Source organism: Tursiops truncatus, chromosome 6 (assembly GCF_011762595.2).
Source record: "Tursiops truncatus isolate mTurTru1 chromosome 6, mTurTru1.mat.Y, whole genome shotgun sequence".
Classification (NCBI taxonomy): domain Eukaryota; kingdom Metazoa; phylum Chordata; class Mammalia; order Artiodactyla; family Delphinidae; genus Tursiops; species Tursiops truncatus.
The window spans coordinates 72,803,902-72,831,857 of record NC_047039.1 but is presented as its reverse complement, the minus strand read 5'-3'; the positions used below and the strand labels follow the sequence as shown (position 1 = coordinate 72,831,857).

General features: G+C 37.0%; 1 protein-coding gene across 5 annotated transcripts in view; it reads right to left on the bottom strand.

The window, feature by feature from the left end:
• VPS13A (vacuolar protein sorting 13 homolog A) overlaps nucleotides 1-25,200 on the bottom strand; it is a 233,519-nt gene extending 208,319 nt beyond the window's left edge. For 2 of the 5 annotated variants that reach the window (XR_002176281.3, XR_012332570.1), the window contains exons 1-2: nucleotides 24,833-25,178; nucleotides 104-147 (exon numbers count right to left, since the gene is read on the bottom strand). Coding sequence is in view for 2 of the 5 variants with exons in the window: in XM_073806234.1 (XP_073662335.1) it covers nucleotides 104-147; nucleotides 24,833-24,932 (144 nt within the window). In the remaining 3 variants the exon portion in view is untranslated. Of the gene's footprint in view, nucleotides 1-103; nucleotides 148-24,832 lie in introns of all 5 variants that reach the window. The other 3 variants (XR_004527015.2, XM_073806234.1, XM_019934642.3) reach the window with 3 other exon arrangements.
• Between the last annotated feature and the right edge of the window lie 2,756 nt (nucleotides 25,201-27,956).

Sequence of the window (27,956 nt, the reverse complement as noted above, 5' to 3'; positions counted from 1 at the left end):
AAATTTTTCTCAAACTTAAATAATTTAAGATGTTAAAGTAAATCAGGAAGAAGTCTATGCAGCTAACTGCACTAATACAACAATTTTTATAGTCAAAACCTACCAGGGCATTTTCTTTAATTTCAAGATTCTTCAGGGCTACAGCTCCTAAAAAGAAAAATTATTAAAAAATAAAATTGAAATTTTCAAATAACTTTTATTTTAACAAGCTAGGTAAACGTCATTCCTAAATGTCATATTAAGGAAAATAATCATAAAAATGTACATAACAGAAACAGAATCCAACTATGATTGTTGGCTCACCTTCATCCTTCAACTTAGTCTAAGCTTGTATGTCTGACCAAAACATCATTTACTATAAGTTCTGACCTCTATGGTTGTAGCTCACTGTTAATGAATACATTTTCATTAAAATTATACAAATAATATGAATTTACCAACACAGCATGATATAAGAAAATATAGGAAAAAATGAACTGTATTTAAATATATTTGTTTAAATACAATTGCAAAGAAATTTTTAATCCATCAATGTGAGGTTAACAAGGATTTCCTAGAGATACTGGAATGTTGTCATATCTTGCTGTTTTAATTCTGCTACACAAAATGAATGCCTTCACTTTTAAGCAATAATTTGTATATGAGTAACTGCTGTCTAGACGTTCACATAACGTCTGGGGAAACAAACAAGAAATAAACATCAGTAAACATCTAATAAAGGTAAGCTGTACAATTAGACAAACTTATTGATCCATTGTGGTAGTGACCAATCAGTGAATGATATAGGTACATGGAGTATCACTTATTGTTTTTTCTACTGTAATGTTCAAATGTAGAGCGTGAACTTTTCATTTATGGATAATTCTTTGTACTGGCAGCCTTCAATATACTTTGTGCTCTGAATTTTTTTTCAAGTCAATATACTATATAGATATAAAATGAATCACTGAGTACAGCTGAAAAGTGCTATACTGTAAAACATTATTTTACATTAAAATGTATCTTCTATAAATAGCTTTAAATAAGTCTATAATGTTATACAATATCTCCACATACTGGTTAAAAAAATTAAATTTGATAGAAATATTTCTATCAAATCTTCTTAAATAAAAAAGGGCTCACAGTGCAGCAAAATGAAAAATACATGACACTAAAAAAAAGATTAAGAGATAACGACATTAAAATATCCAACAAAGTTAATATTTCCATATAAAACTAACTTTAGATGCTTGTAGTACCATTTAAAGTACAAGTGATTTTAGGTTTTTGGTTTTTCCGGTTACCATGAGGTTTTTGTATAGCAGTCTATATATATATTGGGTTAGCCAAAATGTTCATTTGGGTTGTTCTACAAGATGTACAGAACAACCCAAATGAACATTTTAGCCAACCCAATATATATATTTGGCCAACCCAGCGCATATATATATATATGTGTGCGTGTGTGTGTATGTGTGTGTGTGTATATATATATATATACGGGTGTGTGTGTGTATATATATATGCAATTGTTTTAAGTTGCTGATCTCAAATGCATTTTTAAAAACTTGCATTTGTACTCTCCTCCTCTTCTCACAATGACTGTTTCTAATATCACATTTTATATCTAATTGTTTTGTGTATCCCTTAACTGCTTATTGTGGGTATAGATGATTTTACTACTTTCGTCTTTTAATCTCCCTACTAGCTTTGTGTGTGGATGATTTCCTACCTTTACTGTATGTTTGCCTTTTACCTGTGAGTCTTTTCATTTAATAATATTCCTGCTTTGAATTGTGGCCTTTTCTTTTTTCACCTAGAGAAGTTCCTTTAACATTTGTTGTAAAGCTGGTTTGGTAGTGCTGAACTCTTTTAGCTTTTGCTTGTTTGTAAAGCTTTTCATCTCTCCATCAAATCAGAAGGAGAGCCTTGCTAGGTAGAATATTCTTGATTATAGGCTTTACCCTTTCATCACTTTGGATATATTGTGTCACTCTCTTCTAGCCTGCAGAATTCCTGCTGAAAAATAAGCTGATAACCTTATGGGGATTTCCTTCTTATGTGTTGCTTTTCCCTTGTTGCTTTTAATATTTTCTCTTTGTCTTTAACTTTTGTCAGCTTGACTAATATGTGTCTCAGTGTGTTCCTCCTTGGGTTTATCATGTATGGGACTCTCTGCACTTCCTGGACTTCAGTGAGTGCTTCCTTTTTCACGTTAGGGAAGTTTTTGGCTATTATGCTTTGTATAGATTGCTATACAAAAACATCATGGTAACCACAAACCAAAAATCTACAATAGATATACACACACAAAAAAGGAATCCCAAACACAAAGATATTCATCAAATCACAAGAGAAGAGAACAAGAGGAGAAAGGGGAAGAACCTACGAAAATAAGTTCAAAGCAGTTAACAAACTGACAATGAGAACATACATATCAATAATTACCTTAAATGTAAATGGACTAAGTGCTCCAACCAAAAGACAGAGTGGCTGAATGGATACAGAAACAAGACCCATATATATGCTGTCTACAAGAGACTCACTTCAGATCTAGAGACACACACAGACTGAAAGTGAGAGGATGAAAAAAGGTATTCCATGTAAATGAAAGTCTAAAGAAAGCCCAACTAGTAATACTTGTATCACACAAAATCAACTTTAAAATAAAGATTATTATAAAAAACAAAATAGGACACTATATACTGATCAAAGGATCAAACCAAGAAAAAGATACAATTGTAAATATACGTTAACCCAAGACAAGACCACCTAAATAATATAAGGCAAATATTAAAAGACGTAAAAGGAGGAATCGACAGTAACATGATAATAGTAAGGGATTTTTATTTTTTATTTTTTTTAAGATGTTGGGGGTAGGAGTTTATTAATTTATTTATGCTGTGTTGGGTCTTTGTTTCTGTGCAAGGGCTTTCTCTAGTTGTGGCAAGCGGGGGCCACTCTTCAGCGTGGTGCGCGGGACTCTCACTATCGCGGCCTCTCTTGTTGCGGAGTACAGGCTCCAGACGCGCAGGCTCAGTAGTTGTGGCTCACGGGCCTAGTTGCTCCACGGCATGTGGGAGCAACCTGTGCTAAGAAAACTGGACAGCTACACGTAAAAGAACAATGTATTCAGGGCTCGAACCTGTGTCTCCTGCATTAGCAGGCAGATTCTCAACCACTGTGCCACCAGGGAAGCCCAGTAAGGGATTTTAACACCCGCATGTACATCAACGGACAGATCATCCAGACAGAAATCAATAAGGTAACACTGGACTTAAATGACAGACTAGACTACCTGAACTTAACTGATACATATAGAGAATTTGGTCCAAAAGCAGCAGAATACACATTCTTTTCAAGTGCACATAGAACATTCTCCAGGATAGATCACATGTTGGGCCACAAAGCAAGTCTCAATAACTTTAAGAAACCTGAAATCATATCAAGCATCTTTTCCAACCACAACACTATGGGATGAGAAAACAACTGAAAGAAAAATATTGCAAAAAACACAAATATGTGGACTAATCAGTATGTTACTAAACAACCAATGGATCACTGAAGAAATCAAAGAAGAAATTTAAAAATACCTAGAGACAAATGAAAATGATAAAAAATGACCATCCAAAACCTATGGGACACAGCAAAAGCAGTTCTGAGAGGGAAGTTTATAGCGATGCAAGCTTACCTCAGGGAAACAGGAAAAATCTCAATTAAAAAAACTTAACCTTACACCTAAAGCAACTAGAGAAAGAACAAACAAAACTCAAAGTTAGCAGAAGGAAAGAAATCATAAAGATCAAAGCAAAAATAAATGAAATAGAAACCAAGAAAATAGAAAAGAACAATAAAACTAAAAGCTGATTCTTTGAAAAGTTAAACAAAATTGATAAACCTTTAGCCAGACTCATCAAGAAAAAAAGAGAGGACTCAAATCAATAAAATTAGAAATGAGAAAGGAGAAGTTACAACGGACACCAGAGAAATACAAAGGACCGTAAGAGACTACTACAAGCAACTATATGCCAATAAAATGGACAACCTAGAAGAAATAGACAAATTCTTAGAAAGGTACAATCTCCCAAGACTGAACCAGGAAGAAATAGAAAATATGAACAGACCAAGTACAAGTACTGTAATTGAAACTGTGATTAAAAAGCTCCCAAAAAACAAAAGTCCAGGACCAGATGGCTCCACAGGTGAATTCTACCAAACACTTAGAGTTAACACCTATCCTTCTTAAACTACTCCAAAAAATTGCAGAGGAAGGAACACTTCGAAAATCATTCTATGAGGCCACCATCATCCTGATACCAAAACCAAAGATACCATAAAAGAAAGTTACAGGCCAATATCACTGATGACCACAGATGCAGAAATTCTCAAGAAAATACCAGCAAACCAAATCCAACAATACATTAAGAGAATCATACACCATGATCAAGTGGGATTTATCCCAGGGAAGCAAGGAGTTTTCAATACCCACAAAACAATCAGTGTGATACAGCACATTAACAAACTGAAGAATAAAAACCATATGATCATCTCAATAGATGAAGAAAAAACTTTTGATAAAATTCAACATCCATTTTGTCTGTAATATATGATTACAAACCCACAGCTACCATCATACTCAATGCTGAAAAGCTGAAAGCATTTCCTCTAAGATCAAGAACACGACAAGGACATTCACTCTCACCATATTTACTCAATGTAGGTTTGGAAGTTCTAGCCACAGCAATCAGAGAAGAAAAAGAAATAAAAGGAATCCAAATTGGAAAGGAAGAAGTAAAATTGTCACTGTTTTCAGATAACATGGTACTATACACAGGAAATCTTTAAGACACCACCAGAAAACTACTATAGCTCATCAACAAATCCAGTAACGTTGTAGGATACAAAATTACATACAGAAAGCTGTTGTAATTTTATACACTAGCAACAAAGTATCAAAGAGAAAATAAGGAAACAATCCAATTTACTATCGCATCAAAAAGAATAAAATACTAGGAATATATCTACCCAAGCAGGTAAAAGACCTGTATTCAGAAGACTATATAAGACACGAATGAAAGAAACAGAAGATGACACAAACAGATGAAAAGATATACCATGTTCTTGGATTGAAAGAATTAATACTGTTAAAATAGCCATACTACCCAAGGCAAAGTAGATTCTATGCAATCCCTATCAAAATACCAATGGCATTTTCCACAGAACTAGAACAAATAATTTTTAAATTTTCATGGAAACACAAAAGAGCTTGAATAGCCAGAACAATCTTGAGAAAGAAGAACAGAGCTGGAGTAATCACACTCCCTGACTTCAAACTATACTACAAAGCTACAGTAATCAAAACAGTACTGGTACTGGCACAAAAACAGACACATTAATCAATGTAAGAGGAGAGCCCAGAAATAAACCCACACACTTATGGTCAATTAATCTAAGAGAAAGAAGACAAGAATATACAATGAAGAAAACACAGTCTCTTCAACAAGTGGTGCTAAGAAAACTGGACAGCTACACGTAAAAGAACAAAATTAGAACATTTTCTAACACCATATACAAAAATAAACTCAAAATGAATTAAAGACCTAAATGTAAGACCGGATACTATCAAACTCCTAGAGGAAAACATAGGCAGAACACTCTTTGACATAAATTGCAGCAATATTTTTTGGATCCATCTTCTAAAGCAAAGGAAACAAACGCAAAACAAACAAACAAAAAAACCAATTAAACTTAAAAGCTTTTGCACAGCAAAGGAAACTATCAACAAAACAAAAAGACAACCTACTGAATGGGAGAAAATATTTATAAATGAAATGACTGATAAGGAGTTAACATCCAACATATATTAACAGATCATACAACTCAACATCAAAAAAAAAAACCCGGGGAATTCCTTGGTGGTCCAGATGTTGGAACTCCACGCTTCCACTGCATGGGGCCCAGGTTCAATCCCTGGTTGGGGAACTAAGATCCTGCATGCTGCATGGTGTAGCAAAACAAACAAGGACGCAAAAAAAAAAAAGATTAAAAATGGGCAAAAGAGGGCTTCCCTGGTGGCGCAGTGGTTGAGAGTCCACTTGCCAATGCAGGGGACACGAGCTTGTGCCCTGGTCCGGGAAGATCCCACATGCCGCAGGGCCGCTAGGCCCGTGAGCCATGGCCGCTGAGCCTGTGCGTCCGGAGCCTGTGACCCGCAACGGGAGAGGCCACAACAGTGAGAGGCCCGCGTACCACAAAAAAAAAAAAAATGGGCAAAAGAACTGAATAGACATTTTCCCAAAGAAGACAAGCAGATGGCCAACAGGCATATGAAAACATGCTCAACATCATTAATCATCAGGGAAATGCAAATCAAAACCACAATAAGATATCACCTCACACCTCTCAGAATGGCTATCATCAAAAAGAAGACAAGTAACAAATGTTGGCAAGGATATGGAGGAAAGGGAACCCTTGTACACTGTTGGTGGGAATGTAAATTGGTGCAGCCACTGTGGAACACAGTATGAAGGTTTCTCAAAAAATGGAAAACAGAACTACCAGATGACCCAGCAATTCCACTCCTTGGGTATATATCTGAAAAAAACCCAAAACACTAATTAGAAAATATACATGCACCCCAGTGTTCATAGCAGCATCATTTACAATTGCCAAGATACGGAAGCAACTTAAGTGTCCATCAACAGATGAATAGATTAAGAAGATGTGGTATATATATACAATGGAATAATACCTAGCCATAAAAAAGAATAAAATATTGCCATTGCTGCAACATGGATGGACTTGGAAGGCATTATGCTAAGCGACATAAATCAGAGAAAGACAAATACTATATATCACTTATATGTGGAATCAAAAAAAAATACAGCAAGCTAGTGAATAAAACAAATAAGAAGCAGACTCACAGATACAGAGAACAAACTAGTGGTTACCAGTGGAGAGAGGGAAGGAGAAAGAAACAATATAGGGGGTTGGGGGGAAAAAGATTATTATGGTTATTATGGGATTATATGAAACTGTATGTGTGAAACTTTTGAAAACTGTAGAGCACTATTGGATTTAAAGAATCTTTCCTTCAATGAAAAAATCAATTAAAAATAAAAAATAAAAATAAAATACAAGTGATTATGTGATAATTTCTATCTTATTTCGCTGGGTCTGTTCATAAATTTACAATACTGAACAGTTCTGAAATGCACATTTTAAATAAAGTTTAAGTCATTTTACATCAAAAAAAAATCAGCAAGCTTGAGGATATGTAAATATAAACTTCCAAACTGAAATGCAAAGAGAAAAATAAAGTAAAATAAAAATAATGAAACAGAATGTCCAAGAACTGTAGGACAATTATAAAAGCTGTAACATATGCCTAATGGAAATATCAGAAGGCAAAAAAGGAGAGAGGAACAAAAATATACACATATATTTGGAGCAATAATGGCTGAGAAACTTCTGAAATTAATGATAAAGACACCAAACCACAGATCCAGGAAGCTCAGAAAATATCAAGCAGGGAAATAAAAAATCTACACCTAGGAATACCATAATCAAACTGCAGAAAATAAAAGGAAAAAATCTTGAATATGATCCAGAAAACCCACTTCTTCATATACATCCAAAGGCAAAGAAAATGGGATATCAAAAAGATTTCTGCAGGACTTCCCTGGTGGTGCAGTGGTTAAGACTCTGCACTCCCAATGCAGGGGGCCAAGGTTTGATCCCTGGTCAGGTAACTAGATCCCTCATGCATGCGCAACTAAGAGTTCACATGCCACATCTAAGGAGCCAGTGAGACGCAACTAAGGAGACTGTGAGCCACAACGAAGGAGCCTGCCTGCTGCAACTAAGAGCTGGCACAACCAAATAAATAAAAAGATTAAAGAAAAAAGATTTCTGCACTTGCATGTTTATTGCAGCATTATTCACAATAGCCAAAATATGGAAACAACCTAAGTGTCATCAAGATGAATGGATAAAGATGTGGTTCATATATACAATGGAATATTAAGCCATGAGTAAGAAACAAACTTGAAACAACAAGCCTCTGAGGGGCTTATGGTTAGTGAGATAAGCCAGACAGAGAAAGATGAACACTCTACGACATCATTTATGTGAAGAATCTAAAAAACCCAAACTTGTAGAAACAGAGTAGAATGGTGGCTACCAGGGACTGGAATGTGGGAGAATTGGGGAGATGTTGTTAAAGGACATAAACTTGCAACTATGATAATTAAGTTATGGAGATCTAATGTAGCGCATGGTGACTACAGTCAAAATAGTGTATTATATATTTCAACAACTGCTGAGAAACTAAATCTTAAACATTCTCACCACAAAAAAGAAACGATATTGACGTTAATCGATAGAGGTGTCAGCTAAAGCTATGGTGGTAACCATACTGCAATATATAAATGTATCAAACCAACATGTTGCACACCTTAACCTTATTCAATGTTGTATGTACATGAGATCAACTACAACAAGTCTTGAAAGAAAGTAGAAAACACACACACACACCAACGGAGATATAAGGAATAACTGGATTGAAAACTCACTAGAGAAAATCAAAAGCAGACTTGAACAGGCAAAAGAATGAATCAGAAAACTTGAAGACAGGTCATTTGAAAATACACAGTTAGGAGTAAAAAAAAAAAAATGAGGAAACGTGAACAGAGGCTAAGGGACTTATGGGACATCATTAAGGGGGTCAATATATCGTTAATCATGGGAGTCCACAAGGAGGACAGATAAATGGGTAGAGAGCTTATTTGAAGAAATAATAGCCAGAAACCTCCCAAATTTGAAGAAAGACATGGATATATAAATTCAAGAATCTCAAACAAGAAACACAATAATCAAAGAGAGACTATTAAAGGCAACAAGAGAAAAGCAACTTGACATGTACATAGGATCCTCAATAAGATTATCAGTAGATTTCTCAGCAGAAACACTGTAAGCCAGAAAACAGGGGAATAATATATTTAAAGTGCTGAATTATAACAAAAACTGTCAATCAAGAGCATTATATCCAGAAAAAATGAGGGGAAAATTAAGATATTCTCCGATAAACAAAAGCTGAGGGAGTTCATTACCAGCAGAGCTGCCTTACAAGAAGTTTCAAAGGGAGTCCTTCAAGTTAAAAAGAAAGGATGCTAGGTGCTAACATGAAGCCATATAAAAATATAAAGTTCTCCAATAAACAAAGATACATGGGCAAATATAAAAACCAGTACTATTGTGGTTCAACTTTTTAACTCCATTTTTTATTTTTACAGGGTTTAAAAGACAAAAAGATTAAAAAGTTATAAAGCTATGTTACTAGATACATACTATATAAAGATGTCATGTTTTTTTTTTTAACATCAATAACAAAGATGGGGAGGCAAGCTGTAAAGGAGTAAAGTTACTGTATGCAATTGAATTTAAGTCAGTATCAGTTTAAAATATACTGTTATAACGTTAAGATATTATATGTAATCCCTGTGGAACCACAAAGGAAATATCTATAGACTATACACAAAAGGAAATAAGGGAATCAAAACACATCACTGGGCTTCCCTGGTGGCGCAGTGGTTGAGAGTCCGCCTGCCGAAGCAGGGGACACGGGTTCGTGCCCCGGTCCGGGAAGATCCCACATGCTGTGGAGCAGCTGTGCCCGTGAGCCATGGCCGCTGAGCCTGCGCGTCCGGAGCCTGTGCTCCGCAACGGGAGAGGCCACAACAGTGAGAGGCCCACGTACCGGAAAAAAAAAAAAAAAAAAAAACACATCACTACAAAAAAATTGAACACAAAGAAAGCAATAAGAAAAAAAGAGAAACAAAAAGTCATAAGACATAAAATAATGAACAAAACAGCAATAGTAAATCCTTCCCTATCAGTAATTGCTTTAAGTGTAAACAGTTTAAACTTCCCAATCAAAAGACACAGATGGACAAAAGGGATTTAAAAAAACAAACAAAAACAGGGTCCCTCTATGTTAGGTCTAATGCCACACATAGCTCACAAGTGAAAGGATTAAAAAAGATTTCCCTTGTGAATAATAAGCAAAAGAGAGCAGAAATAGCTATACTGATATTAGACAAAACAGACTTTAAGTCAAAAGCTGTTACAAGAAACAAAAAAGGGCATTATAAGATGATAAAAGGGTCAATTCACTAAGAAGATATAAAAGTTATAAACATATATGCACCAAACATCAGAAATCAAAAACATATGAAGCAAACACTAACATAATTGAAGAGAGAAATAGACAGCTCTATAGTATTAGTAGGCGGCTTCAATACACAACTTTAGTAATGGATGGAACAACCAGACAGAAGGTTAACAAGAAAATAGATGAATTGAACTTAACAAATATATACAGAACACCCTTACCCAACAACAGAATACACAATTTCCTCAAGTGCGCAGGGAACATTTTCCAGTATAAGACTGTTAGGCAACAAAAGAATCTAAATAAATTTTAAAAGACTGAAATTATATAAGCTATGTTTCCTGATGGAATGAGTGGAATGAATCCAGAAATCAACAGCAGAAGGAAAACTAAAAAATCCACAAATAGGGGCTTCCCTGGTGGCACAGTGGTTGAGAATCCACCTGCCAATGCAGGGAACACGGGTTCAAGCCCTGGTCTGGGAAGATCCCACATGCCACGGAGCAACTAAGCCCGTGCACCACAACTACTGAGCCTATGTGCCACAACTACGGAAGCCCACGCACCTACAGCCCGTGCTCCACAACGAGAGAAGCCACTGCAATGAGAAGCCTGCGCACTGCAACGAAGAGTAGCCCCCGCTCTCCACAACTAGAGAAAGCCCGCGCGCAGCAACGAACACCCAACACAGCCAAAAAAAAAAAAAAAAAATCCACAAATATATGAAAATTAACACACTCAAGCAATGAATCAAAGAAGAAATCACAAGAAAAATTTTAAAACAATTTAAGAAAAATTAAAATGGAAACAACATACCAAAATGTATGGGATGCAGCAAGAGCAGTCCTGGGAGACAAATTATAGCAGTAAATGTTTACATTAAAAAGGAAGAAATGGGCTTCCCAGGTGGCGCAGTGGTTGAGAGTCTGCCTGCCGATGCAGGGGACGCGGGTTCATGCCCTGGTCCGGGAGGATCCCACATGCCGCAAAGCAGCTGGGCTCGTGAGCTGTGGCTGCTGAGTCTGCATGTCCGGAGCCTGTGCTCTGCAACGGGAGAGGCCACAACAGTGAGAGGCCCTCGTACCCGCAAAAAAAAAAAAAAAAAAAGGAAGAAATAATCCCAAATCAACAACCTAAATTTGCATCTTAAAGAAACAGAAAAAGATTAACTACACCCAAAGCTACCAGAAGGAATGAAATAATAAAGTTTAGAACAGACATAAGCAAAACAAAGAACAAAAAACCAAGAGAAAATTGATGAAACCAAAAGCTTGAAACCACACATAGCTCAAAAGTGAAAGGATTAAAAAAGATTTCCCATGCAAATAATAACCAAGAGAGCAGAAATAGCTATACTGATATTAAACAAAACAGACTTTAAGTCAAAAGCTGTTACAAGAAACAAAAAAGTTCAACAAAATTGATAAATCATTAGCTAGCCTGACCAAGAAAAAGAGAGAAGAGTCAAATACAATTGACCCTTGAACAACACAGGTTTGAATTTTGTGGATCCACTTACATGTGGATTTTTTTCCAATAAGTACGTACTTCAGTACTACATGATCCATTGATAGCTGAATCCAAGAATGTGAACCACAGATATGGAAGGCCAATTGTAAAGTTATATGCAGATTTTCGACTGTGTGGGGGTTCGATGCCCCTAACCCCTGCATTGTTCAAGAGTCAACTGTAACTAAAATGAGAAATGAAGGAGGGGATAGTACTACCAATTTTACAAAAATAAAAAGGATTGTAAGAATACTATGAACAGCTGTATGTCAACAAATTTGATAGCCTAGATAAAATGGATAAATTCCTAACAACACTCACCCTACCACTAATGAATCATGAAGAAATGCATAATCTGAACAGATCTATAATTAGTAATGAGATTTCATCATTAATCAAAAACCCACAACAACAACAAAAGCCCAGGATCAGATAGTTTCTTCTTCAAACATTTAAAAGAGAACACCAATCCTCCTCAAATTCTTCCCAAAAACTGAAGAAAAGGAAATACTTCCACAAACTTAATATATGAGGTCAGCATTAATCTGATACCAAAGCCAGACAAAGATACCACAGGAAAACTACAGATCAATATCCCCCATGGATACTGAGGCAAAAATCCTCAACAGAATACTAGCAAACAAAATTCAATGGTACACTAAAAGAATTATACACCATTACTCAGTATAACATTCTAAGAATGGAAAGATGGTTCAATATACAAATTCAATCAATGTGATACACCTCATTAACAGAATGAAGGAAAAAACACAGATCACCGCAACTGATGAAGAAAATGCATTCAAAAAAATTTCAACATTCTTTCATGATAAAAACACTCAAAAAGTTAGGAATTAAAGGAAACTGCCTCAATATATTAAAGCCATATATGAAAAGCCCACAATGAACATCATACTCAATGATGAAAGACAAGTGTTTTCCTCTAACATCAGGAACAAGATAAGGATGCCCACTTTTGCCACTTTTATTCAACATAGAAAGTCATAGCCAGAGCAATTGGGCAAGAAGAATAAATAAAAGGCATCCACATTGGAAAGGAAGAAGTAAAATTCTCTCTGTTCAGACAGTATGATCTTATATGAAGAAAAACAAATATTCCACAAAAAAACCGTGCTAGAATAAATGGATTCAGCATGTTGCTGGGTACACAATCAAAACACAAAAATCAGTTGTTTCTATACACTTACAATGAACAATTCAAGATGGAAATTAAGAAAAAAATTCCATTTACAATAGCGTCAAAAATAATAAAATGCTTAGGAATAAACTTAATGGGGGGGGGAGGGAAGGGAGAATGACTTATACCCCAAACCTATAAAACATTGTTGAAATAAAGTAAAAACACATATAAATGGAAAGACATTCCATGTTCACAGACTGGAAGACAATATTGTTAAGATATCAGTACTACTCAAAGCAACCTACAGATTCAATGTAATCCACATTAAAATCCCAATGTTTTTTACAGAAATAGAAAAATTCATATGGCATCTCAAAGGACCCACAAACAGTCAAAACAACCTTCAAAAGAAACTTGGCAGTCTCACGTTTCCTGATTTTGAAATGTACTAACAAAAGCACAGTGATCAAAACAACATGGTGCTTGCTAAAAAGACAACATATGGAATGGGAGAATATATTTGCAAATGACGTGACTGACAAGGGGTTAATATCCAAAATATGCAAATAGCTCATACAACTCAATATCAAAAAAACAAACAATCCAATAAAAAAAAATGGGTGGAAGACTTGAATAGACATTTTCCCAAAGACAACATATAGACGGCTAATAGGCACATGAAAAGATTCTCAATATTGCTAATTATTAGAGAAATGCAAATCAAAACCACAAAGAGATATCACTTCACACCTGTCAGAATGGCTATCATCAAAAGTCTACAAACAACAATGCTGGAGAGAATATGGAGAAAAGGGAACCCTCATACACTGTTGGTGGGAACGTAAATTGGTGCAGCCACAATGGAGAGCAGTATGGAGGTACCTTAAAAAAACTAAAAATAGAACTAGCATATGATCCAGCAATTCCACTCCTGTGTATATAGCCAGAAAAAAAGAAAACACTAATTCAAAAAAGATACATGCACCCCAATGTTCATAGTAACACCATTTACAATAGCCAAGACATGGAAGCAACCCAAATGCCCATCAATAGGTGACTGGACTAAGATGTGACACACACACATACATACACACACACAATGGAATATTACTCAGCCATAAAAAAGAATGAAATACGGCCAACTGCAGCAACAAGGATGGACCTAGAGAATACTACGCTTAGTGAAAAAAGTCAGAGAAAGACAAACATTATACTATATCACTTATATATGGAATCCAAAAAATAATACAAATGAATGTATATACAAAACAGGTTCACAGACATAGAAAACAAACTTGTGGTTACCAAAGGGGAGAGGGACAGAAGGAGGGACAATTTTGGGGTATGGGATGAAGATATACAAACTGCTATATATAAAATAAATAAGAAACAAGGATTTACTATATAGCACAGGGAATCATACCCACTAATAACCTATAGCAGAATATAATCTGCAAAAATAATGACTCACTATGCTGTACACCTGAAACTCACACAATATTGTAAATCAACTCTATTTCAATAAAAACGAAACAAAATCCAGCATGGTGCTGGAACACAAAAACTTAGACCAATCGAATAGAGAGCCCAGAAATAAACCCTTACATATATAGTTAAATGATTATTTACAAGGCTACTGAGATCATTCAATTTGGAATTTGTCTTTTCAATACTATATCCAAACATTAACTCAAAATGGATCAAAGACTTAAATGTCAGACCTAAAACTATAAAATTCTCAAAAGAAAGCATAGGTAAAAAGTTGCATGACCTTGATTTGGCAATGATTTCTTGGACATGACACCAAAAACAACAACAAAAAATAGAAGATTTGGACTTCATCAAAATTAAAAACTTCTGTGCATCATAGGACACTATCAACATTGAAAAGGTAACACATGGAACAGGAAATATATACAAGTCACACATCTAATTCAGAATATATAAAGAGCTCCTACAACTCAACAACAAAAAACCAAACAACCCAATTAAAAATGGCCAAAGATCTTGAACACATATTTTTCTAAAGAAGATATACAAATGGCCCATAAGCACAAGAAAAGATGTTCAAAATCACTACTAATCAATATGGAAGTGCAAATCAAAATGACAATGAGATGGCTCCTCACATCCATTAGGATGGCTACTACCAACAAAACAAAGTAATGATTTTCTGAGGATGCGGAGAAATTGGAACCCTTGTGCACCACTGGTGGGAATGTAAAACAGTGTGACTGCTATGGAAAGTAGTATCGTGGTCCCTGAAAAAATTAATTACCATATGACCCAGCAATTCCACTTGTGGGTATATACCAAAAATATTTGAAAGCAGGGACTCAAAGAGACATTTGTACACTCATGTTTGTAGCAGCATTATTCACAATAGCTAAAACGTGGAAACAACCACTGTGTCCACTGACAGATGAATGGAGAAACAAAATGTGGTATATACATACAATGGGACATAATTCACGCTTAAAAATGAATGAAATTCTGACATATGCTATAACAGATTAACCTTGAAGACATTATGCTAAGTGAAATATGTCAGACACAAAAGAACAAATATTGCATGATACCACTTACATGGGGTACCTAGAATAGTCAAATTCATAGAGGCACAAAATAGAATGGTGGTTGCCAGAGGCAGAGGGGAGGGAAAATGTGTAGTTACTGCTTAATGGGTACAGTATTACAGTTGTGCAAGACAAAAAGAGTTCCGGAGATGGATGTGGTGATGGTTACACAACAATGAGAATATACCTAATGCCACTGTACACTTAAAAATGGTTATGATAAATTTCATATTGTATGTATTTAACCACAATCTGTAATGGGGATGGGGGTGAAGGAGAAATAAAATCTTTCTCAAACAAAAACTGACAGAATTTGTTGCCAGTGGACCTCCCTTGCAAGAAATGTTAAAAGTTTTCAGAAAGAAAGGAAATGATAGAGGTCAGAAACTCAGACCTACAAAAGCATTAGAGAAGGAATAAATTAAGGTAAAATTAAGCCTTTTATTTTCCTTATTCTTAAAGGTCTAATGGAAAATTGTTCTAAATAATAATAGCAACAGTACATTGAGTACAGTTTATGGATAAGTGAAATGAATAATAACAATGTTATGAAGAAGCAGAAGAAATGGAATGGAATACTGTTACAAGATACCTCCACTATCCCTGAAGCAGGACAGTATTATTTGAAAGTGGACCTAGATTAGTTCTAAATTTTAAATGTACACTGCAATTTTAAGGCAATGACCAAAAAAAAAAAAGAAAAAATTAAACCATATAAAATGCTCAATTAAAACCAGAGAAAGAAAAAGAGGCGGAGATTTTTAAAAGCAAAGACAGACATGCAACAAAAAGAGTTACAACTATGATAAATATAAATCCATTACCCCGACTATATCAATAATCATTTTAAATTAAATGTGAATGGTCTGAACATACTAATTAAAAGAGACATGATAAGAGTGGATAAAAAAACAAACCCAACTACAAGGTGTCTACAAGAAACCCACTTTATTTTTTAATTATTTTTTAATTATTTTTTATTGTGGTAACATTGGTTTGTAACATTATATAAGTTTCACGTGTACAAATTATTTTTCCACTTTTGTATAAAAGCTTGCTCACCACCAAAAATTTAGTTTCCAGTCATCACCATACATCACCATACACCCTCTACCCATTTCGCCCTCCCCCCAACCCCTATCCCTCTGGTAACCACTATTCTATTCTCTGTATCTACATACTTGTTTTTTGATTGGTTTGGTTTCTTCATTTACTTTGGTTTTGGGTTTTTTTGTTTGTTTTTAATTTTTTGGCCACACCACACAGCATGCAGGATCTTAGTTCCCTGACAAGGGACTGAACCCATGCCCCCTGCAGTGGAAGCATGGAGTCCTAACCACTGGACTGCCAGGGAAGTCCCTGTTTGTTTTTTTCACTCCACATATGAGAGAAATATAGCATTTGTCTGTCTCCATCTGACTTATTTCAGTTAACAAAATAATTCTCAAGGTCCAACCATGTTGTCACAAATGGCAAGACAAGAAACCAATGTTAAATATAAAGACACAGACAAATTAAAAATAAAGGGATATAACAAATTTATAGAACATTTCATCCAACAGCAGCAGATTACATATTCTTCTCAAGCTCACACAGAACATTAACCAAGATAAGTCATATTCTGGGCCATAAAACATACCTCAACAAATTTAAAGGAACAGAAGTCATACCAAGTTTGCTTTCAGAACACAATGGAATTAAACTAGAAATCATAATGATTTCTGGAAGAAAGGTGGAAGATCCCCAAATATCTGAAGATTAAATAAACACTAGCTTTAAATAACACGTAAGTCAAAGAAGCAGTCTCAAAAGAAATTCGTAAAATATTTTGAGTCAAATGAAAATATGACTTATCAAAATTTGTGACATGCAGCAAATCAGGGCTTAGAGGGAAATTTATACCATCCAATGCATATACTAGAAAAGGAGAAAGATCTAAAACCAATAATCTAAGCTTCCACCTTAGGAAACTAGAAAAAGAAGAGCAAAGTAAATCCTAAGTAAGAAGAAAAGAAATCATAAGAATTAGAGAAGTCAATGTAATTCAATACAGAAAATCAATAGAGATTTCAATGAAACCAAAACCTGGTTCTTTGAAAATATCAATAAAACTGGTAACTCTCTAGCCATGTTAACTAAGAAGAAAGAGAAAAGACACAAATTACTAATATCAGAAATGAAAGGAAGGGCCATCACTACTGATCCCACGGACATTAAAAGGTTAGTAAAGAAATATTATAAACACATCCACAAATGTTATAACTTAGATGAAATGTACCAATTCCTTGAAAAATACACTCTACAAAAACACATACAAGAAAAAATCATCTAAATAGGCCTATATCTATAAAAGAAACGGAATCAATAATAATCTGTCAAAACTGAAAGCATAATGCCCAGATGGTTTCACTAATGTTCTACCAAATATTTAAGGAAAAAATGACACTAATTCCTTACAATCTCTTCCAGATAACATATGAACACTTCTAACTCATCTATGAGGTCAGTATTACCCTAATACCAAAACCAGATGAAAATATTACAAGAAAGAAAAACTAATGACCAATATCTTTCATGAACATAGATGCAAAAATCCTCAATAAAATATCAGAAAATTGAATCCAACAATCTATAAAAATAATAATACTATGGTGAAGTGGGATTAATTCCAGGCATTAAAGCCTTGTTCCACATTCAAAAATCAATGCAATCCTATGGCTCATAGAAAAATCCTATGATCGTATCAGTAGACGTAGAAAAATCACTTTACAAAATCCAACACACATTCTTGAACAAAACCTCTCAGCATACCAGAAATAGAGGTATGTACGGTAGAAAAAGTAGTAATAATGGATGTCTCTGGGGGTGTGGGCAAGCAAACTTTTGGGCATGATGGATATGTTCGTTAGCTTGATCATGATTATGATTTCCTAGGTGAACACGTGTTAAGATTTATCAAATTGTAGACTTTAAATATGTGCATTTTACTATTTGTCAATTATACCTCAATAAAACTGTTAATATCCAATTAATGGTAGAATCTAGATTGTGGGTATATGGATATAGACTGTAAAATCTTGTAACACTGATGTATGTTTGACTACTTGTCATAATAAAATGTTCCCTTTCAACTCTAAAGTTTTATGAAAGTATCTTAGAATGTAACCAAGCAGGACCCTATGAGGCCTTCCCAGGATAGACACCCACCCATGTCCTCCGCCTGCCTTTTGTCTGTAGAAAAACTTTAGTCAAAGAATAAATTTAATCAGAGAATTGAGAAAATGCAGAAAGAAAGGAAAACAGTCAAGCAAGGCAAAATAATAATAGTTAGCCATTAACAAAGTCAAGGACTTTTAGTTCCTCCTCAAGGGCTATAGATAATATTCTGAGCCATGTCCTTTGAGCTGTTTTTTCAGATACTGAAACCCCCACCAGGTGGAAGAAGTTAACTGTATGCTGCCCACAATCACAGAGACCCCAGACTGGTTGGAACCTCCAGGTTGATGATGCTGACTCTCAATAACCTCACCACCAACCAATCAGAAGAATGTCCACGAGCTGTTCACATACCTCACAAATCCCTCCCTCACCCTGTCTTTATAAACCTTTCCCTGAAAGCCTTTGGAGAGTTCAGGTCTTTTAAGCACTAGCTGCCCTGGACTCCTTGCTTGGTGCCCTGCAATAAATGCTGCACTTTCTTTTACCACAATCCGGTGTCAGTAGAATGGCTTTACTGCATGCCAGCAAGCAGACGGAAATTTGGTTCGGTAACAAGAACATAAAAGAAAAACCAATATTTAATTGGCAATTCCACTAGACAATCATTTGTTTGGTTTCCCAGTATATTCCTATCACAGAAGAATGACTTCTTAAAATCAGGAACTGTGCCCTGGCTGAATCTTCATCTTCCTATAGAGTTACTGTTATACTGGGGGTATGCATTAAGAGGCCACTGAATATAAGACTATATATAAAGAGAAAACTGAGAGATTACCATTTCAAAAATAGAATATGCAAGTTAGTTTAAGAAAAAGAAGAAGAAATCTGAGTTTCTAATGTTACATAAAGATGGCGGGCATAACAAAATTTTTTAATTTGCCCAAGTACTGTAATTCTGGAGCAAACAACAAGAAAGTGAGAAGGAAAACTATAACATTAAGAGGTACGCTCTATGTTACAAATGATAATTCTATCATACAAGCCACACTTACTATTACTTCTGCCCCTGAATTTCTAGTATTTTTGCCCTGAAAGTGCTCTTCAAATGCACCCAGTTGTACATCACAATCCCCTGTGTCATTTGTTTTAAAAAAAACTTTTTTGGTGTCCTACTCTAGATAAATGAATTATAATGTCTGAGAAGTGGTTCCAAAAAAATCTGTATTTCTAACAAGCATGTATGACTGATTCTGATGCAGCCTAGCTCTTGAAGGAAATATTAAATGCTAGATGGTTTAGCAAAGTAGGGAGGCAAACTTCAGATGAAGTCTATGAAGTATAAATACTACCACCTCCCTAAATAGGTGATACACGGGAAGGGTGGGTGGAAGGGTGTAAATAACACTGTATAAAAAGTATACTTTACCAACATTAGAATTTGCCAAGAGTTTGAGAAAAAACTCAATTCGTCTTTCTCCTTACACAAAATAGATGCTTCTGGCACTCAGTCTACATACTGTACAGGACCCAGTATAGTAGTACTGTTCTGCAGCACTATAATTAGTTTTTGTAAACTCCATTCGTATATAACAATGTTGCTAAGGAAAAATGAATTCTAATTTCCAAAGAGCCATCTCTGAAACAATTTTTCCATTATTAGATATGAAACCATCCATTTAACTCCTGTATACTAATTCATACGATTCATATGCCAATAGTGAAATTGGCTGGATTATTACACAGAAACCTAGCAAAACCATACATTTAAAACTAACAGATCCTTCTGATATTAGACCATAAAATATTAAGCCCATCATCTTAACATTTTTCCTATGTAGCATTTAGCTTCTATTATTGAAATTTTCAAAGAATTTTTTAATCCTCTAAGTTTATCAAAAAACTATTGCTTTGGGCTTCCCTGGTGGCGCAGTGGTTTAGAGTCCGCCTGCCGGTGCAGGGGACACGGGTTCGTGCCCTGGTCCGGGAAGATCCCACGTGCCGCGGAGCATCTGGGCCCGTGAGCCATGGCCACTGAGCCTGCGCGTCCGGAGCCTGTGCTCCGCAACGGGAGAGGCCACAACAGTGAGAGGCCCGCGTACCGCAAAAAAAAACAAAACAAACAAACAAACAAAAACTATTGCTTTTTAAATTCTCCAAGAATTTTTTAAAATTCTATCTATTATTCAAAGCTTCATTTAACAAAATATAACCAACTTTGGTACATAAAACACTAACACATTATTTTAAAATGTGGTAAACACCAAAATTAGAGGGATCACACTACCTGATTTCAAGACACTATAAAGTTACAGTTATCAAGATAAGCATGGTATAGGTGAACAGATGGACACACAGATCGTTCAAACAGATAGTTCAAAAATAAACCCATAAAATATAAAGTCTACTGATTTTTTTACAAACGTTCAAAGATAATTCGATGGAGAAAGGATATTCTTTTAAGCAACTCGTGCTAGAAAAATTGGACATTTGTATCGACATGCAAACAAAGAAACCCCAACCTTCAACCTATACTGCACTTTATACAAAAATGGATCAGAAATTTTACATTTACAAAAATGTAAAATATAAAATTATAAAACTTCTGGAATAAAACATAAGAGAAAATCTTTGTGACTTTGGGTTAAAGATTTCACAGATATAACTGACTCATGAAAAGCATGACATTGGGACTTCTCTGGTGGTGCAGTGGTTAAGAATCTGCCTGCCAGTGCAGAGGACACAGGTTCGAGCCCTGGTCGGGGAAGATTCCACATGCTGTGAAGCAACTAAGCCCATGTGCCACAACTGCTGAGCCTGTGCTCTACAGCCTTCGAGCCACAACTACTGAAGCCTACGCGCCCAGAGCCAGTGCTCCACAAGAGAAGCCATTGCGATGAGAAGCCCGTGCACTGCAATGAAGACCCATTACAGCCAAAAATAAAAAAATTTAAATTTAAAAAAGCATGACATAAAAATTTTTTGATAAACTGGAATTGATCAAAATTTTAAACTTTTATTTTGCAAAAGACAGACTTGGAAAAGACTGGGAGAAAGTATTTTTAAATCACGTATCTTACAAAGGACTTGTATCCATAATATTTAAAGAACTTTCAATACTCAACAATAAGAAAACACTTTGGAAAAGAGTTTGGAAGTTCCTTAAAAAGTCTAAAGAAGTTACCATATGACTCAGAAATTCCACTTCTAGGTACATACCCAAAGCATTTAAAATATATGCTCACGAAAAACTTGTACATGAATGTTCACAGCAGCATTACTCATAAAAAGAAAAATAATAACTTAAATGTCCATCAACTGATGAATGGATTAACAAAATGAGTTATATCCATATAATGGAATATTAGTCACAAAAAAGAATGAAATACTGATACATGCTACAATATAAACGAACCTTGAAAATATAAAATTAAGGGAAAGAAGCCAGAAAAAGAGGCCATGTATATTGTGATTCCACTTATTTATTTTATTTTATTTATTTATTTTTGGCTGCGTTGGGTCTTTGTTGCTGTGCGCAGGCTTTCTCTACTTGCGGGAAGCAGGGGCTACTCTGTTGCGGTGCATGGACTTGTCATCGCAGTGGCTTCTCTTGTTGCAGAGCACGGGCTCTAGGCGCGCGGGCTTCAGTAGTTGTGGCTCGCGGGCTCTAGAGTGCAGGCTCAGTAATTGTGGTACACGGGCTTAGCTGCTCCGTGGCAGGTGGGATCTTCCCGGACCAGGGATCGAACCCATGTCCCCTGCATTGGCAAGCGGATTCTTAACCACTGCGCCACCAGGGAAGCCCCTGTGATTCCATTTAAATGAAATGTCCAGAATTGGCAAATCCACAGAAGACAGAAAGTAGATTAGTGGTTGCCAGAGGAAGGGTGGGGATAAATCTGTACTGACTGTTTATAGGTATAAGATTTATTTTTGGAGTGTTGAAAATGTTCCGGAATTAGATAGTGGTGACAGTTGCACTATTTTGTGGCTATACTAAAAAACACTGAATTGTACATTTTAAAAGGGTGAATTTAATGGTATATGAATGAAATCTCAACAGAAAAATAATCCAATTAAAATGAGTAAGATTTGAACAGACATTTCACCAACAGAAATATACAAACAGCAAGGAATAACATGAAAAGATGCTCAACACCCTCAATCACTAAGGAAATACAAATTAAAACCACAAGGCTTTACCATTATTTACCTATTAGAAAAGCTAAAAAAAAGTGTTTTAAATGACAATACTAAGTGCTAGTGAGAGTGCAGAGCAACTAAACACCCATACAATGTTAGTGAGATAGCAAAATGGTATAGCCACTTGAAAAGCAGTTCCACAGTTTCATATAAATTAAGTATTCCCTTACCATGGAACCTCGAAATCCCAAAAAGAAATAAAAATTTATGTCCACACAAAAACGTATACATGAATGTTTATAGTAGCTCTATTCATAATCACCAACAACTGAAATGTCCCTGAACTGGTGAACGGATAAACATTTACAGGACATCGATACAATAAAATATTACTCAAAAATATAGAAATGAAATACTGATGCATGCAACACATGGATGCCTCTCAAATCCATTTGTATAAGTGAAAGGAGTGAAATTAAGAAATCAGACCCCAAAAGCTACATACCACATAATTCCATTTATATGGCACTCTAGAAAAGGCAAAACTGTAGGGATGGAAACATCAGGGGTTGCCAGGAGAAGGGATGGGGGTTGGGCGGGAGACTACAAAGGGGCAGCAGAGGAAATTTTGAGGTCTTCATGTAATTTTGCTGTATCAAGATTGTGGTGGTGGATACTTGCTTCCTTGCATTTGTCAAGACTGACAGAACTGTACATCACAAGAGTGAATTTAGTGTATGCAAATTTTAAATGAACAAATCCGTTGATAAATCACACTCCACACAAACCTCCGCTTTGAATGTAGAAGCCATTTCCAGTATAGGTCAAAGCACAACACAATGTTCTCAAGGCTTCCTAATGAGGTAGGTGGAGACCACTTTTATCATTTTTATTTTGCAAATGAGAAGCAACACAGTTTAAACCATCTGCAAATTTCTGGTACTAGAGTGATGAGCTAGCATTGATGTCCTTAGTTCTTGTAGTCCCACTCTCTATCAAGGTACTAGATGCCAACAGTAGTAACAAGAGGTTTTCTTTATCAAACTAAATTATCTATTTACACTATTTCATAAAGGAGAAATATTAAGATAAATAAGTACTTTAGAAGAAGGCTGCAGGGGCATATTCAAGAACAGTAAAATTTTTAAAAAAAGAAACAATGTACTACTCACACACAAAAATTAACTCTAGCTTTGGCCTGGGAGACGCATTTCATAAAGAAAAGGAATCTAATTTCTAATGGGTGTTTAAAATAGATAAAAGTATAATACAAAAACAGTGGAAGCACTGAAAATCAAACTCCAAATAAGGAAGCGCACCAGAATAAACAGACACAAAGTAAAGCGTCGGTCCTTCACCATCTCAGCAACCTAAGGAAAGGTTCATCCCCGTCTTTTATAGGTCTGAGATGCTGCACAGCGCACCTAGTTTCTTAAAAAATTCAGTAACTCACTGTGACCCACAAAACCCCAAAGCCTTAACAAGCGTGACACCCTGCTGGGTCAGGTCGTGAATTGAAATCACACAACCAACCGTTCGAGTAATTCTGCCCAGGAGTTTTCACTCTGTGTTATCAGCCGAACCCAGGCGAGCCACCGGGACTCCAGGTGGTGAGGCCGGAAAGGGGAGCCGAGAAACCAGCACAGTTTAGCGGTACCCGGAGACTGGGCGAGGAAGGAAGAGAGCGTCTTCGGTCACAGCGCCTTGCTTTCACGTGCGAGGCGGCGTGCGACACTCCGTGGGCTGCCCGGGGCCTCCGGCACAATCCAAGGGGGGTAAAATGACAGGGACCAGACCAAGTCCAGGTGTGTCTCGTGGCCGCCCCTCGCCCAGCACAGCTGAAACCCGACCGCGAGAGGCAGAAAAGGGCGCCTCTGTGGAACGTGAACTCCAGAACCCTGGAGTCTACTGCGGGTCCCCTCAGCGGAAAAAGGGGGCCCTTTTCATCCCGCACCCGAGACCCCACTCCCCTCCGGCAAAAAAATAACTTGCCGGCGGAGGCCCCGCAACTGCCGCCCGGCTCTATGTAATCTGACCCCAACGAGGGCGGCGGCAGGTGGCAGCGAGGGGCCCGAGGCCCCACGAAGGCTGGGCCGGGCTCCGGCAACGGGATCCCGGGAGGGAGGCGAGATGGAGGAGCAGCGGCGGTCTCGTTACCTGCCCAGATGCCCAGATTGAGCTGGGACTTGTCCAGGTTCACCACATAGTCCCCCAAGAACCGGTTCAACACGTCCACGACCACCGACTCGAACACCATTTTTCTCAGCCGCGGTGAACGCGGCGCTCCTTCTTCGTGCGCCTGCCCTCCCGTGCCCTTCTGACGAGACCACTCGATTCACCGGCTCCTGGGCGGCTCCGACCGCGGGTCCGGACGCTCAGCCCCGCCGCGAGCCCTACTAGAGGCGGAGGCGCCGCTCGCGCGACGCATGCGCAGCTCAGGCTCCAGGGTTGGGTCGGAGCGGGAGGCCCCGAAAGGTGGTAGGGCGGCTGCGCGGCCGCCTTTCTTACGTGTTCCCCTGTCGGGCGGAGCGTCGCTGCTCTTTCTCCTCAGCCCCTCCTCCTCCCCCCATCGCCTGGCAACGGGACGAGTACCTGGAGTTCCCAGGCGTTTTACGACCCCGCCCCACCGGCAGTCCGGAGCCGGGAGTGGAGACGAGGACGGGGCGCCGGGGATCGCAGCGGTTACTCCGGGCCAGGAACGCCCCGCCCCTAACCGAGGAGACACGCCCCCAGCCGGGCGGGGAGGTCCTAAACCTAAGTAAAGCAGGCTTCGGATTCTAGCCTTTTCTCTGTTAGGCTTGAGGCGTCCCGAGGGGGTCCCAGGGAGCGCCCACTTGTTATTACAGGTTCGCAGGTACAGGCAGAGCCCGGGCGTTGCCGGCTTCCTGGGTCCGACCCCCGCTTAGTGTCTCGGTGCCTGTAACTGCCCCGCCCGGCCCTCCGAGCGCTTGGCGAGGACGCGCCGTTGGTGTCTTAACTTCCCGGGCTGCAAATCCAGAGAGGGAAGTAAAGAGTAAACTCTGGGTTGTAATTCCACGCCCCCTTCCCTGCATCTGAGATCACACTCTTTTTTGGTCAAGTTATGTAGACGGAGCCGTCTTTCATCCTTTAGAGAGTCAACCGGCCCGGAAGCTGCGGAGCGCCTTCTAAAAAATACGTAGATACCCCTGAGCTTACACAGAACGGCTGACAAACAAAAATTAGAGCGCTTTCAGACCCACTCCCTCCCCCGCATTTGGTCTTATATATAAATAGGGCCAAAGGCCTGAGGTCACAGAGATGCTGGATGTGAAGTTTGGAGAACTATAATTAATAACCCTATTAAGGATTTAAGATGTAGGGGTGTAGTTTAAACTTTTTCTTTCTGCATGGCAAATGATGACTTTCTATTAATTCTTGTATCATTTTAGCGCATTTTGTGTATAGTCATCCAGATTTTTTAAGGTTTAAAGGTTTTCCTTTGCAAGTAGAATGCCTGGCAAATACAGTGTAAAATGTTATATTTACATGAGTTTATGAATTATTTTTATATAATCTCATATTTGAAGGGCCTTTATTATATCACAATTCAATCTCTCTGTCTTTAAGATAATGAAGCTGCAATGCTAGGGATTCGTCCAAGTTGACACAACTAATTTTCTGCAGAAACAGATGGAACCTGTTACTTCTGGCTGACTCCACTCCACCATCCCACCTGCTCCTCTTGCATTTGGCTAATGACATTGGAAATCCAGCTCAGAATACCTGAACAGAGAAATTAATAGAAGCTAAAATGCCTAGAAAAAGGAAAAGGTTTCTATAATCAGGTATTTTGCTACTGTACTATCATTAATAAGAAGCCAGATATACAGTAGCTAGAAAATTCTACTGTTATATCTAGCACCATAAATTTAAAGTACAGGAACTTCTAGAACTCACTCCAAAAATATGCTTTAAGTATCTTGCAAACACTTCACACTAGTTTTCTACAATCCATGAAAATACTGTGGAATTGGGGTGAGGGAGAGTGTGCTGCTGAAATTTTAGAAGTATCAGCTTTTATTTGCTAAAGAGAACAATGAGAAAAATTCTGAGAAACTGTTGGAAATAAAAAAGAAGACATGTTGTAACTGAATTCTTATCTAGTGTTAGGTGGACATTTTTTTTTCCTCCTAATTGTAATTACTCTGTCCACAAGTTAATGTCATTGCCATGCTGCTTGTCCTTATCATTCCCATCACTATTGTGGAACTAAGCTAGATGTTCAGATAACAAAACCATTGAAATACACCAGGTTCCTGAAAGGTTTTTTGGAGGAAAAGGTCTAGAAGATGGCCATTCTACAGGACTTTTCCTGACTAGCCTCATAAAGCCCTGCACTCCTATCTCAGCAGTTTAAAAATTATAAACGAAAATTAAAGTCCATAGAAAAAAGGACAAGAAATAAACCAAAATGTTAAAAAATATATATATAAATGATCAAAAGTCATTTGGATATGTGTTCCAATCCTTAAGAAAAAAATAAAAGAGAGAAATTTGTTAGAAGGGAGACACAAGGAAAAGATTAAGAAATTTACGAGAACCTTACCCAGGTAGTGTATGTGAAAATTTAAATCAACACGATCTTTCTAAAAGGCAGTTTGTAAACATGTACAAACTGACATATATATATATGTGCACATACATGTGCATATGACTTAGCTCAGCAATCCCACTTCTTGAGATTTACTCTAAGAAAATAACTATAAATATTCAACAAGCTATCCCACAAGCACATTCATTAAAGCATTGTTTATAATAGCAAAAAATTAGAAACAATCTAAATGTCCATTATAGGGAACATGATTAAGTAAACACACACACACAATGAGTTACTATGCAAGTTTTAAAAATGAAGATCTATACTAATATGGAAAGAAGTCAGTGATATACACTTATGAGAAACAAGGTGCAGAATAATATATCAATTATATAAATTGTGGATGTGTTTTAAGTGTGCAGAGAATATATATACAGAAAGAAATCTAGATGTATGCTCACCAAATGTTAACGGTGATTATCTCTACCTAGACAATGAGACTTCGGATAATATGTATTTTCTCTGTTCTCTCAAGCTTAAAAAAATTTCTTTTACAGTGAGCATGTATCTTTTTACCCAAAATAAGAAATCTGTCTAAATAAAGTAAGAAGATAACTACGAACCAAGTATATTAACACTTCTCTTACTCATACTAATTGAAATGCTTTTAGTCTAAAACAAATCAGCTTTGGAGATTTTGAACCAAGGAGATTGAGTTTCATT